Here is a 13,859-nt window from a genome sequence, read left to right on the forward strand (position 1 = left end):
CTCTCTCTCTCTCTCTCTCTCTCTCTCCATATATATATATATATAATCCAGTGATGCAAGTAAATTCTTTATGAGACAGTACAAGCCTGTTTCATGCCATAGGCAAAGCATCAAAGTGTTGCGCACTTTTCCTGCCGTCGAGTGTTTCTTATAATGAAGTTATGTATGTAACAGTAATCCCAGATAGACGGGTGGAAGAGGAGTGTAGAGACGGTAACTCGACAGGGGCAGAGATAGGAACAGAGCTGGTGGTGTTGTAATTGTTGGTGTGAAACTGCCATTAGGCTTCAAGTGTTTGGAGAGCGTGTATGCAAGATAACAGAAAAACAGAATTATGAAAAAATATACAAATATAAAAATGACATAAAAACAGGATTATGTGGTGTACCTACTTTTCCACATAAGGCTTGTTGGCTCAACTTTGGTTGAATGATAATAGCAAAACACCAAAGTAAAGTAAAATAACACATTTTCTGGTCATAATAGGTTATACTTAACTACTTGTAGGACTTGGTGGTGACGAGATGAGGGGTAGTTGTTTTCTAATAAACTATAGGTAACACTTTGGTATGGGGAACATATTCACCATTAATTGGGTGCTTATTAGCATGCAAATTAGCAACATATTGGCTCTTAATTGGTCATTATTAAGTACTCATTAATGCCTTATTCTGCATGGCCTTATTATACAGCCAGTAAGCCATTAACTATGAGTTTTCCCTCTATAACCTCAGAAGTATTGCTTATTAGTAGTACCATCTCAATATGCTTTGCTTAGTATGGCCTTTATAAGGTGGTAGTACCACAAGAAGAGTTATTCTCCCTTATTAACACTTAATGAATATGCTCTGTTCTTACATAACAAAACACAAAACTACAAGTGTTCATAGTGTTAAATTACTCTAAATTAAGTTTTTGTTACTGAGAATATGTTCCCCATACTAAAGTGTTACCAAACTATTTAATGGAAAGAGGGGGTGCTGTTTTGAAACCCTTTTATTTGTCATTTCATTTCATGCACTTGTGCACATGAAAGGAAACATGGTTTCCCACAGCAACACAAAGACAAAAACACATCCAAGAACTACAAGAGCACATATACCTAAACTAACACATATATCCAAACTAACACATATCCAAACTAACACATATATCTAAACTAACACATATACCTAAACTAACACATCACTAACTAAAAAAAAATAAAATTCACTGTCCAGGACAAAGAACACCAGCCAGGATGGCTGTTGGAGCTGCTGATCTGCATATGCTAGCAGTTAGCTTAGCCTGCCCCGCTTCCTCATCCTGTCAGACTGCCCTTGGTGTTTCCTCTTCGGGCGCAGCTCTGGACAGGGCCGTGGTCCTTGGGCCCACAGGACGCAGCAGACCGGGCTCCCTCGGTCGATCCAGCGCCAGCTCTCCCAGCCAGACACCTTCGACACACCTCCCCGCACTCCCCACGATGACACTAAACACAGTCGAGGCTAGGCGAGGCCGCCGCCAGACCGCCCTCGGTGTTATCAGAACTGCCGGTCTGCGTGGGCCAGTGGTTAGCTTAGCCCACCCCGCATCCTGTCAGTGACCACCGGTAATCTATTAAATTGTGTTTTGCACCGTTTGTGAAGTACAAAGTGGAATTTAAACACCATATTCATTTAGGCCGTGAAGATGTAGTCCAGTTGGTGTAGTCGTATCTAAACTTGATGAGGGAGCTTTTCATTGATATATGACTGCATGAGAGCTTTAATACGTTCTTTGCGAGGCTAAAGCGGAGTGAATTCCCATGCTAAAAGCCTCCACTTTCAGATACCAAGCCTCGGGGCTGGTGGAGTGTGTTTAGTCTATCTGGGTCACTTCACAGTGGAATGCATTCCTCTAGAAACTACACGTAGGTACGGTCTGCATTCAGCTACACCCGTTTCCTTTAACGTGCTCGTGGCTTGGTTCCTCAAACGAGGGTCTCGTTCTCCTTTTGGTACCGATAAGTGTCTGAAATGTTGAACAGTGGTTTGGTTTGTGCCGCTCTTGTCTGAAAAAATCAGTCTGTCAGGGGGAAGGACTTCCCCTTTTTTAGCAAGTACAGATGATTTTCAAGCTGTGATGATACAACACTGTTGTGTTCTGGGGGGACGTCTCCTTGACGTTGTAGAAGGATTCTCAGCTGAGAGCTCAGCAAGCCTACAGTCGGTCTGCCTGATAGCTGAAGAGACGTTGCCATGCAGGTATTTCAGGGTGTGTGCAAATGTGTACACGCACACAAGCAGTCGGTATAAGTGACCTTATTAGAAACTGATTGCCGATGAGTAACTAAATGAAGTTGGTCTTGGGACCTTGCCAGATAGACCCAATGTCAAATCTAAATGTTTAGTCCGAGTGCCAGTTTTATCTGGACTGATGTCTCTGGCTGCATGGCCCTCATAGGTCATTTCTGATTAAGTTAATGTGTAATTTAGCTTTCACTAAATAGACTCATGCGTTTTCATGTCCAAGAAATATTTCAATAAAGTAGTGTCTAATGGCAGTTTGTTTGTTTTTTGTTTTTGTTTGCTGTATCTTCTTTACTACTATGACTACTACTACTTTCGGCTGCTCCCGTTAGGGGTCACCATGCCGACCATCCGTTTCCATCTCTTCCTGTCTTCTGCATCTTCCTCTGTCCCACCAGCCACCTGCATGTCATCCCTCACCACATCCATAAACCTCCTCTTCAGCCTTCCTCTTCTCCTCTTCCCTGGCAGCTCCATATTCAGCATCCTTCTCCCAATATACCCAGCATCTCTCCTCCACACATGTCCAAACCATCTCAATCTCGCCTCTCTTGCTTTGTCTCCACACTGTCCAACCTGAGCTGTCCCTCCAACATACTCGTTCCTAAACCCGTCCTTCTTCATCACTCCCAATGAAAATCTTATCATCTTCAACTCTGCCACCTCCAGCTCCATCTCCTGTCTTTTCATCAGTGACACTGTCTCCAAACCATATAACATAGCTGGTCTCACAACCATCTTGTAAACCTCCCCTTTAACTCTTGCTGGTACCCTTCTGTCGCACTCCTGACACTCTTCTCCACCCACTCCACCCTGCCTGCACTCTCTTCTGCACTCCCCATTACTTTGAACAGTTGACCCCAAGTATTTAAGCTCAACAAGAAAGGGCTCAGAGCCGATCCTTGATGTAATCCCACATCCAACTTGAACCCATCCATCATTCCAACCACACACCTCACCACTGTCAAACTGCCCTCGTACTGGCCTTCTCTATACTTCTCCATCAACATTCTCTGTGGTGCTCTTTCATGGCATGAAACCATAATGCTGCTCGCTGATCATCACCTCTCTTCTTAACCTAGCTTCTATGACCTAATTCAATTCAAATGGCTTTATTGGCATGGCGTAACACTGTACATATTGCATATCATATCCCCACACTCCGCACAAGGACACTAAAAACCATCAAGGCTAGGCAATGCCGCCGCCAGACCACCCTCGGTGTTATCGGAACTGCCGGTCCGCAAGGGCTAGCAGTTGGCTTAGCCCTGCTTAACATGTTTTGAGCAAGGGGTTGCTCAAAACATGTTAAGAGCACTGCACAGCCACAGTATAGCAGCCTGTAACAATGAGCTGTCTTACCTTCATGTAGTTGACAAGGTACGAAGAAGTGTGCGTTTCTCTGCAACTCTGGTCAATCATCTAATCACATTCGAGCTCCATCAAGAAGTCCTACTCAGTTGCCATCAACATGAAGACCTCCAAATTCTCCTGTGATGGTCTGGTGCTCAAACCATGCTTTACAAATTTCAATGTGGGGAAAAGGTTTTCTCACAAGCCACTTGTGTGCAGGAAAGTACCACTTGGTTGTGGTCTGCATCTGCCATAAGTTCGACGTCCGTGTTGCTCGTGCTAGCTAAAGCAGAAAGTAAGAGTTTATTCATAGAGCACCTTTTCAAATAAAGTCCAAGTGCTGCACAAGATACAGAAAAATAACATACATTTATATACAGAAAAGTATAAATTACAGCCCCTTTACAGGGAAGGCAAGTCAGTAATCTAACGGGGGGGGGGCTGTTCCAGAGGGACAGGGTCCTGACGGCAAAAGCCACAGTCACCCTTGGATTTGTGGAGGGAGTGAGGTATGAACAAGAAACTCTGGTCAGAAGATTGGAGTGGCTTAGAGGTGGAGTAAGGACCATGTAGGGTCTTGTATGTGATGAGCAGCATCTTGAACTCTACTCTGTACTCTACGGGGAGCCGGTGAAGGGGTGCGAGGATTGGTGCGATGTGGGATCCATGGTTGTTATTGGTAAGCAGCCTGGCTGCAGCGGTTTTGCACAAGTTGTGGGCGGGACAGGGCTGCTTGGCCGAGACAGGAGGAAAAGGCACTGTAGCAGTTGAGGTGTGAGAAATTAGGGTCTGGATCAATAATTCAAGATCTCTGGTTGATAGCATCCACATTTAATATTTGTGTTCTGGAGTTGGGGAAAAAGCAGGTTTGCACAAGCTTGTTTATGTATGGGTCGAAGTTCAGTTTTCGGTCGAAGATTAAACGACCAGATTTCTTGAGGAGGGTTTAACATTGGTAGTCAGAGGGCCGAATCCAGGGTTTCGCTCCTGAGACAGACATGGGACCAGTAAGGAGAACCTTGGTTTTGTCTGAATTGAGCTGAAGGAAATTGAGTGGGCAGCATGGGGGCGCAGTGGTTAGCGCAGTCGCCTCACAGCAAGAAGGTCCTGGGTTCGAGCCCCGGGGTAGTCCAACCTTGGGGGTCGTCCTCTGTGTGGAGTTTGCATGTTCTCCCCGTTTCTGCGTGGGTTTCCTCCGGGGGGGCTCCGGTTTCCTCCCACAATCCAGAGACATTTAGGTCAGGTGACTCGGTGGTATTAACTTGTCCCTAGGTGTGAATGTGTGTGTCGGCCCTGTGATGGTCTGGCGGCCTGTCCAGGGTGTCCCCCCCCCCCATCTGCCGTCCCATGACTGCTGAGATAGGCTTAGCATCCCCGCGACCCTGCGTAAGGATAAGCGTTTTGGATAATGGATGGATGGATGGAAATTGAGTGACATTGGCTGCACCATCAGGGGTATTGGGCCTCCTGCTGACATTACCGGCTGAGGCCTGTTTTGAAAACAAAATGTTGTATAGCACATTCTTCACCCTCACCCAGCAGAGCTTTATTTGCTTTTTCTCTCTTTTTCCTCAGCCCCCCCCCCTTTTTTTTGTTCATTTTGTACTCCGATTAATTTTCTTCAATTTCCATCTTAGCTAGAGCTAGCCAGCCTACTGGTACCTGTTCTGCCACAAGGGTACAGCCCACCCGCCAACATCTGCACTACGTTGTGTTGCAACAAGGAGGTTCATGGGAAATGGGTTCATTCTTTTATTTTTTTGGGGGGGGGGATAAAAAATAAAAAATGAATATACTTTTTTTTTTAAATTTCTATTTCTCCAGTATACCAATTCATTGTGAGCGGCCCAGATGGCCGGTGGTCACCGCGGCCCCTCTGGCCCAAGTCCAGATGACCAGTCTCTCACGGTTTGGAAACAGTTTGATTAAATGCACAAGTAGCTTAAAGAAGATTACATTGTCTGTGTCTGGCAACTGACTGACTGACCTACATGCTTTTACCTTTTGGGTTTCCACTGTGCTGCAGAAAAGCGATGGGAGGGAGAGGAGTCCGTCCCCCCTCTTCATCTTTCATTTCCGTCACGGAAAACTCGGGTGTACGTTAACGCCCTACTCCGCCACTTGGGCTTCTGTGTAGCCTTACTGATCCTGGATGGGCTCGGCCCGATGCGGCTCCGAGCCGATGAGGAGGAGGAGACGGGCTGGTGGGGGGGAAACTTTTGAAGTGAGGAGCGATAGGGAACATCTGGCGTCCTGGAGGAGCTCGTCATGGAGCATTCTGTTTGATGGTAACTTGCTTTGCCGCGGTGTTTTTAAGACACTGGAGTGCGCAGTATCGAAACCCGCTGCTCGGCGTTCGGCAGCCTGAGCCGTCCGCGTTGACCTCGCCGTAGTGACCGAGGGGCGGGGAACCGGAGGTGGCGCTGTCGGTACTTCGCCAGCACTCTGGAGATGTGCTGGCGGTGGACATGTCGGCAACGTTATCGTGCAGCGGGCGAAGGACTTCTGGGTCAAACACGTGTCCGTCTCTCTCTCTCACACACACACACACACACACACACACACACATATGCAGACACACACACATGCGGCAATCTGTGATCTCTTCAGCAGGAGCCGCGGGCCTGCGGGGAGATTATGGCGCAGTGTGCTCAAGTGTTCTTGCTGATCCTCATTTCATATTCTTAATTGGTTCCTTTGCAGGGGTCGATTCTTAAATTACTAACGTGACGTTTAGCCGCCTCCGCTCAGCCCCGGCGATAGGACCCGTTAAGTCCCTCCACGGGCGGAAGCCTAAAAATAGACGCGAGCAGAAGCTGTAGGACGGGCCTGCGTGTGCACTTGGCATCGCTGTGAGAGGCGTTGCAGCAATTGTTGTTGCCTTTCATGTTCTCCTCTCCTCCCCAGCCTTGTGAATGACGCCTCGGCTCTGCTTTGTCTGGCGGAGCCGTCGGTGTGGGGGAAAACTGGCGTTATTCTAATGAGCCAAATCTCGACTCTGAGACTCGGAGACTAGTTTGCTTAGACTCGGACTTGGACTCTGGCTGCAGTAACTCTAGCACAGTGTTTCTCAACCCAGTCTTCGAGGACCCCCTATCCTGCAGATTTTCTTTGCAACCCTGAATAGGAACCTGTTTGTAGTTATTCAACCAATCAGCAATGAGTTTTGTCAGATGTTGCACACCTTGCATAATTAAGTGCTGCGAGATGATTGGTCGAGTAAGTACAAGCAGGGCTGCCTATGCAGGGTTACAATGAAAACCTGCAGGATAGGGGGGGGTCCTTGAGGACTGGGTTGAGAAACACTGCTCTAGTATGTGGACACACCACATGTGGACAACCTGTACACATGGAAGGCTCCCAATTTTTCGTGCCCAGTTGAGGACAGATTGTTTAGGAATGACAGGTTAGCGTGCCATCTGAGTAGCGTCTGTTCCGCTGCCTACCAACACGGGGCTCGCCGGTTCGAATCCCCGTGTTTCCTCCGGCTTGGTTGGGCATCCCTGGGTAGGAATCTGGATGTGGGTATGTGTTCTGGTCACTGCACTAGCGCCTCCTACAGTCGGTCAGGGTGCCTGTTTTGGGGGGGGGAATAGCGTGATCCTCCCACGTGCTACGTCCCCCTGGTGAAACTCCTCGCTGTCAGGTGAAAAGAAGCGCCTGGCGACTCCGCGTGTATGGGAGGAGGCATGTGGTAGTCTGCAGCCCTCCCCGGATTGGCAGAGGGGGGTGGAGCAGAGACCGGGACGGCTCGGAAGAGTGGGGTAATTGGCCGGATACAATTGGGGAGAAAAAGGGGGAACAAATATAAAAACAAAAAATGAAGACTGACAGGTTATACGTTTTAGGTTTTAATGGCAATAAAGCTCTTTGTCCATCCACACTCCACGACAGGGACCAATGCAATTGAGCACACTTGGTCTCAGTGCTGTTTCAGTGTGTTGTCTCACTCAAACGTTCATAGCAATTTTTGTTTACCAATCCTAAAATCATCTCTAACGTCCTTAACTGAATTCTACTTCAAAGTTGATGTGCACATTAATGATGAAATTCCTTTTAATTAGATGTCCATAATTGGCAAACATGGATCTACTCTACTACTCTAGGGCGGCACGGTGGTGCAGTGCGGTCGCCTCACAGCAAGAAGGTCCTGGGTTCGAGCCCCGGGGTAGTCCAACATTGGGGGTCGTCCCGGGTCGTCCTCTGTGTGGAGGTTGCATGTTCTCCCCGTGTCTGTGTGGGTTTCCTCCCACAGTCCAAAGACATGTAGGTCAGGTGGATCAGCCGTACTAAAATGCCCCTGGGTACAAGTGTGTGTGGGGTGGGGTGGGGTGGGGTGGGTGGGGGGGGACCCTGTGATGGCCTTGCAGCCTGTCCAGGGTGTCTCCCCGCCTGCCGCCCAGTGACTGCTGGGATAGGCTCCAGCATCCCCGCGACCCTGAGAGCAGGATAAGTGGTTCGGATAATGGGTGGCTGGATGGATGGAGTCTAAAGACTACTACTGCTCTAGGCTGCTCCCGGTAGGGGGCGCCACAGTGGATCATCCAGGTCTACCCTAAAGAGTTAAACTCTAGCCTGGAGATAATTCTGTTGCTTGCTATCTGAACACCATCTTCACTAGGCCTGTGTGCATATGGAAGGATATTGTGTGTTGAGCAGAGTCAAGAGACCGATGTGATGTTTGTATTTGGTTTATGCTCATTTGCTCTTTTTGCCTCCCAGCTTTGGAGAGGAAGATGTCCGTGCGACAGAGCCGAGAGGAGCTGATCAAGAGAGGTGTGCTGAAGGAGATCTTTGAAAAAGGTGAGCAGGAAGGAGGATTCCCTCACGACCAGAACCCGGTCTTCCTCTGAGTGAGTCAAACCTTCTGATCGTAGTCTGCAGCTGTGAGTTGGAGCAGTGACCCGGGTTGGGGTGTGATGTGTTACATTGCATGTTATCATTTCCTCATTAATTCTGGGCGTCTGGATGGCGTGGTGGCCCGTCCCGTCGCCTACCAACACGGGGCTCGTCGGTTCAAATCCCCATATTAACTCCGGCTTGGTCGGGCGTCCCTATGCAGACACAATTAGCCGTGTCTGCGGGTGGGAAGCCGGATGTGGGTGTGTGTCCTGGTCGCTGCACTAGCGCCCCCTCTGGTCGGTCAGGGCATGTGTTTGGGGGGAATAGCATTTTCCTCCCACGTGCTACATCCCCCTGGTGAAACTCCTCACCGTCAGGTGAAAAGAAGCGGCCGGCGACTCCACATGTATGGGGGGAGGCATGTGGTAGTCTGCAGCCCTGCCCGGATCGGCGGAGGGGGCGGAGCAGCGACCGGGACGGCTCAGAAGAGTGGGCTAATTGGCCAAGTACACTTGGGGTGAAAAAGGGATCAAAAAGTAAAAATAAATAAATAAATAGATACTCTTTGGTCCTGATTTGACGTGACTTGCGGTCCAAATGTGTTCGCCGAGGATCAGTTTCCGGGCCGGCTGCAGGGGGCGTCACGGTCGTGACATCTTAAGACACCGGTAAAGCCTGCTGACTGCTGTTGGGATCGGGGAGGAGACACGGGGGGGATCCTCGGCCGAGGGGGAAATCTGAAGCCGAGCTGATCGGGGGTGGCTAAACCCGCTGCTCTCTCTTTGATGAGAAGCCTTTTTTGAGTTCAAGTCCTGCCTCTGCCACTACAGGCCATTTCTAGCCCAGGTACTTCAAGTTGTGCCGGGATGAGCTCTGTCCAGGCTTCTCCAGGCTGCGGCGAGCCATGCTGCCCCGACCTCACAGCCGCTATCTCCTCCTCGTTGTGCGGCGATAATGGCCTGACAGCGGGGTCGCTCGCTGTGACTGATTGGGCTGGATATTAAACACCGGGTTTGTGTTGGAAAGTTCACACTTCAACAGACGTCAGAGTGATGCATAGCCAATAAATGGCTTAAGGAGATATTAGCGAGGGTGAATCATATCGTGCGTCATTCTGTCACTCTTCAAATAGAGATGGATTGAAAGGGAGAATTAAGATCATATTTAAAAAGGTTTCATTCATGTCTTGAACCATGTGTCAGTATAAAACTACACATCTTTCGTTTGATCGGTGCTGCAGAGTCATCTGGTGTACTTGGATGACACCCTTGACTGTCAGTATTGTACAAATCTGGAATTTACACACACTAGCAGAGCCCCATCGCTTACCCAGCTCAGGAAGGAATGGCCAACACTGTGATTTTAACAGTAAATGTCAAAATATAGTGAATATACTACTACTACTCAAGGCTGCTCCCCGTTAGGGGGCGCTACAGCGGATCACCCGTTTCCATCTCTGCATCTTCCTCTGTCACACCAGCCACCTGCATGTCCTCCCTCACCACATCCATAAACCTCCTCTTTGGCCTTCCTCTTCTCCTCTTCCCTGGCAGCTCCATATTCAGCATCCTTCTCCCAGTATACCCAGCATCTCTCCTCCACACATGTCCAAACCATCTCCATCTTGCCTCTCTTCCTTTGTCTCCAAACCGTCCAGCCTGAGCTGTCCCTCTAATATACTCCTTCCTGAGCCTGTCCTCCTTCATCACTCCCGATGAAAATCTTGGCATTAAAATTATTCAAAATCTTATTAAGTAATTGTTAAAGTAATCATTAAAAATTTGGTATTTTTTTTTAATGTAAACTTTTTTTTTTAACTTAAATGAAATTTAATTTTTACACTTTTTTTACATTGTTTACATTTCTAAAAATTAAAAAAAAATATTAAAATGATTAAAATCTTAGCGTTAAATTGTCAAAATATAAATGTAGGGTTATTTCCTGTTTGTAAAAGTGTCATAATGTACTCGGCTTTTAAAGGCCTGTTTATGACCAAAGCTCAGTATAGCAACTTGTGTGGACGAGCTCTGGCTCACCCGCGCTATCGCTGTGCCACGAGGCGGAGTCACATGTCGTCCACGAATAACTAAAGAAAATCCAAAAGAAGGGACCTAGAAGTTATGCCGACCAGTTGGTCAGTACGTCTTAGCAGTGTCTTCAGAGCTCTGGCGACACACTGCTCTAGAGCAGTGTTTCTCAACCGGGGGGTCCGCGGACCCCTAGTGGTCCGTGGTGTAATTGCAAGGGGTCCGTGAAAATAAAATATCTTTTAAAAAAAAGATCCTATGACATTTGTAGAAATAGGATTATTTTACTCAAATGTGACTGAGACCTTTATCTACCTAAACTATAAAGGGTAACAGGACTTTTTTCTCTAATTGCATCTGTTTCACAAGTGAAATTTATTGTATTTTAATAAGAGATCTCGCTCCCGTTTGCATTGTTAAAAGTTACTGCATACATATTCTGTGTTGTTACATCTATCTGAAAGTTACTGAATACATATTCTGTTTAGTTACATATATCTGAAAGTTACTGAATACATATTCTGTTTGTTACATATATCTGAAATTACTGAATACATATTCTGTTTTGTTACATATATCTGAAAGTTACTGCATAAGAATTCTGTTTTGTTAACTATATCTAAGTTACAACTGAAAGCTCTTATTTTTGCCCCAAAGAGTGAATAAATGCTATAATGCAATTTAAAATGCAGTTTCTACTGTTTCTATCAAATTGCAACCCCCCTCCCCCAAGATCAGGTGGAGGGGTCCTCAGGGTAGATCAAAAATACGCAGGGGGTCCAGGACCCCAAAAAGGTTGAGAACCACTGCTCTAGAGCACTTGTCATAGAGCATCTCTCTTGTCACCGTTTGGACCGAGTCCAGCGGGGGGAAGGCCCGTGGTAAGCCGTCAGACGGTACTGTTATTAGAGCGGTTTGCTGTGATGATAAAATGAGTCACATCTTTCTTGCTGTTTGCTGGTCGCCTCCCGAGGCGCAGGTAACGAGAAGTGCTGGCGAAGGTTTTCACAGCGGGATCAGATGGGATGGGGGGGAGGGGGGGAGCGTAAGTGTGAGTAAGCATGCGGCTGCTGTGCGGTGGTTGTGTTTACTGGCTCGTCCTGTATAAATTCACTGTTTATTTTGCATGACCGAAATGGTGTTGCATGTAGCACTGTCAGCCCTCATGCAAAAACCCCAAACGACTCCACTGCTGCGAATGAACCGAAGCTCAGGGTCTGCAGGGTCGTCACGGTGCTTCCCGAACTCCCCCCTTTTGTCTGACGTGTACCGATTAATGAAAAGGAAAATTCAATCTTTTTTTGTTGTTGTTGTTGTGGATTTCCCTCCCCATTTGTATCTTGCCAATTACCCCACTCTCCCGACCCGTCCCGGTTTCTGCTCCGCCCCCTCTGCCGGTCCGAGGGGGGGCTGCAGACTACCACATGCCTCCTCCCATACATGTGGAGTCGCCAGCTGCTTCTTTTCACCTGACAGTGAGGAGTTTCACCAGGGGGACGTAGCACGTGGGAGGATCACGCTATTCCCCCCGGTTACGCCCCCCTCCCGAACAGGAGGTAACATGGGGATTCGAACCGGCGATCCCCGTGTTGGTAGGCAACGGAATAGACCGCTATGCTACCTGGACCCCCTCGGAAAATTCAATCATAAACAGAAACTGATGTCATAACCAATATGCATGATGGCAAAAACTACACAATACGACCCACGTTGTAAAAAAACAATCCTCGTTTTAAATCCCTCGGTTGTTGAGGATCATTCAGAATATCTGAGCATAGGTTTTTATTTTTGAAATAAGACTTGTTTTAACAGGTTAGCCAGGACAAAAACGTTGTGCAGGCTCACGTGTTAAGTGTTTTGGACTATGGTGATGTTGTCTACATGCACGCTGCCTCTTGTACACGCCACCTTCCAGATTGTGTGTACCACAGTCCTCTGCGATTCATAATGATGATTCATCCATACCAATAACACCAAGGGCAGCCTGGCGGCGGCCTCGTCTGGCATCGACTGTGTTTTTGGTATCGTCGTGAGGAGTGCGGGGAGGTGTGTCGAAGGCGTCTGGCCGGGAGAGCTGGAACTGGATCAGCTGGGAGAGCCTGGTCTGCTGTGTCCGTTGGGCCCATGGACCCCGGCCCTGCCTGGAGCTGCACCCGAGGAGGAAACGCCGAGGGCGGTCTGGCAGGACGCGGAAGTGGGGCAGGCTAAGCTAGCTGCTAGCACATGCAGACCGGCAGTTCTGACAGTCCTCCTGGCTGGCGTTCGTTCTCTGGACAGTGATTGGGGGAGTGTGTGTGTGTGTGTACATACACACAGGGTGTTGTGATGCGTCTAGTGCAGCAGTGTGTAGTTGGAGGGAAGGTGCATGTGTTCTTCCAACCCGCTTGTGTCCTTCCTGCCCTTAGCTTGCTGCCGCTGGCTAGCCTCTGTGGCGAATAGGGAAGCATGCTAGCGTGTAAGCCTTCCCTTGCCAGTACATAGCCTCTCCTTCACCAAGACTCCTGCCAGGCCTCCCCGTGGCCACACGTGGTAACTGGGGTCTTGCGGCCCCAGGCTAACTGGGCAGGGGATCTCGGAGCAGGAGTGGGCCCCAGAGATATGGTGTGCAGGCCCACCCTGGTGGACACGCCCTGGCACCTATCAACCACTGCCCCGCTGCCTTGTGGGTGAGTCTGGGAAGACATAAGGCTAAGGGAGCTCACCCCAACAGAAAAGCAAGCTGTGGCGGCACGCTTCGAGGCGGTTTCCGAAAAACTGGATTTGTGTGGAGGTGCCGGTCGTCTAGGGATCCCCCTTGCCATCGGAACCATCTCCTCTACAATCAAGTCATGTGGCGTTGGGAGAAGCGCACCCCCCATGCCACTTTAAAACCCATCTCTGCGCAGGTATCTTCTGCTATCTGAGTCCTCAAAGGACCCACAAATAGAAGAAGATGGTCATCATCGGGCACGATGGACAACCAGCAAGCAAGCAAGATTGGGGGAAATGATATTTCGTTTCATTTCCTGTGCACAGGTGCATGGCATGAAATGACAAATAAAGGTTCCTGATTGCTGATAACCAAATCCGCTTCCCGTGCTCATTATTGTACGCTTTATGATTCGGTAGACTGGCCTTCACTAAGTCTACGTAGACAACTTCATTTGTATAGTTTTGTGTACGAGGCCATACTGGGTAAAACTCCCTCGTACCTGTAATCTCCTGACGCAGACCTCCGGCTGTCTTCAGCTTCGCTCCACCCGATGGCTTTCTTACCAGGTTCCAAGGGTTTGCACTGAGCTGGGGGGGCGGGGCTTCTTCTACTTTTGTTCCCTGAACTTGGAATAATCTGCAGAGCATACTACATCTTAACAATTTAGTCCCCCTGGGA

General features: G+C 48.5%; 1 protein-coding gene across 1 annotated transcript in view; it reads left to right on the plus strand.

Moving 5' to 3' along the window:
- Positions 1-13,859, plus strand: part of LOC130123908 (phosphatase and actin regulator 1-like) — a 55,241-nt gene that overhangs the window by 9,229 nt on the left and 32,153 nt on the right. The window contains exon 2 of the mRNA XM_056293235.1: positions 8,343-8,423. Within this exon, the coding sequence (XP_056149210.1) occupies positions 8,343-8,423 (81 nt within the window). The remainder of the gene's footprint in view (positions 1-8,342; positions 8,424-13,859) is intronic.

Source organism: Lampris incognitus, chromosome 14 (assembly GCF_029633865.1).
Source record: "Lampris incognitus isolate fLamInc1 chromosome 14, fLamInc1.hap2, whole genome shotgun sequence".
In the NCBI taxonomy this organism is placed as follows: Eukaryota; Metazoa; Chordata; class Actinopteri; order Lampriformes; family Lampridae; genus Lampris; species Lampris incognitus.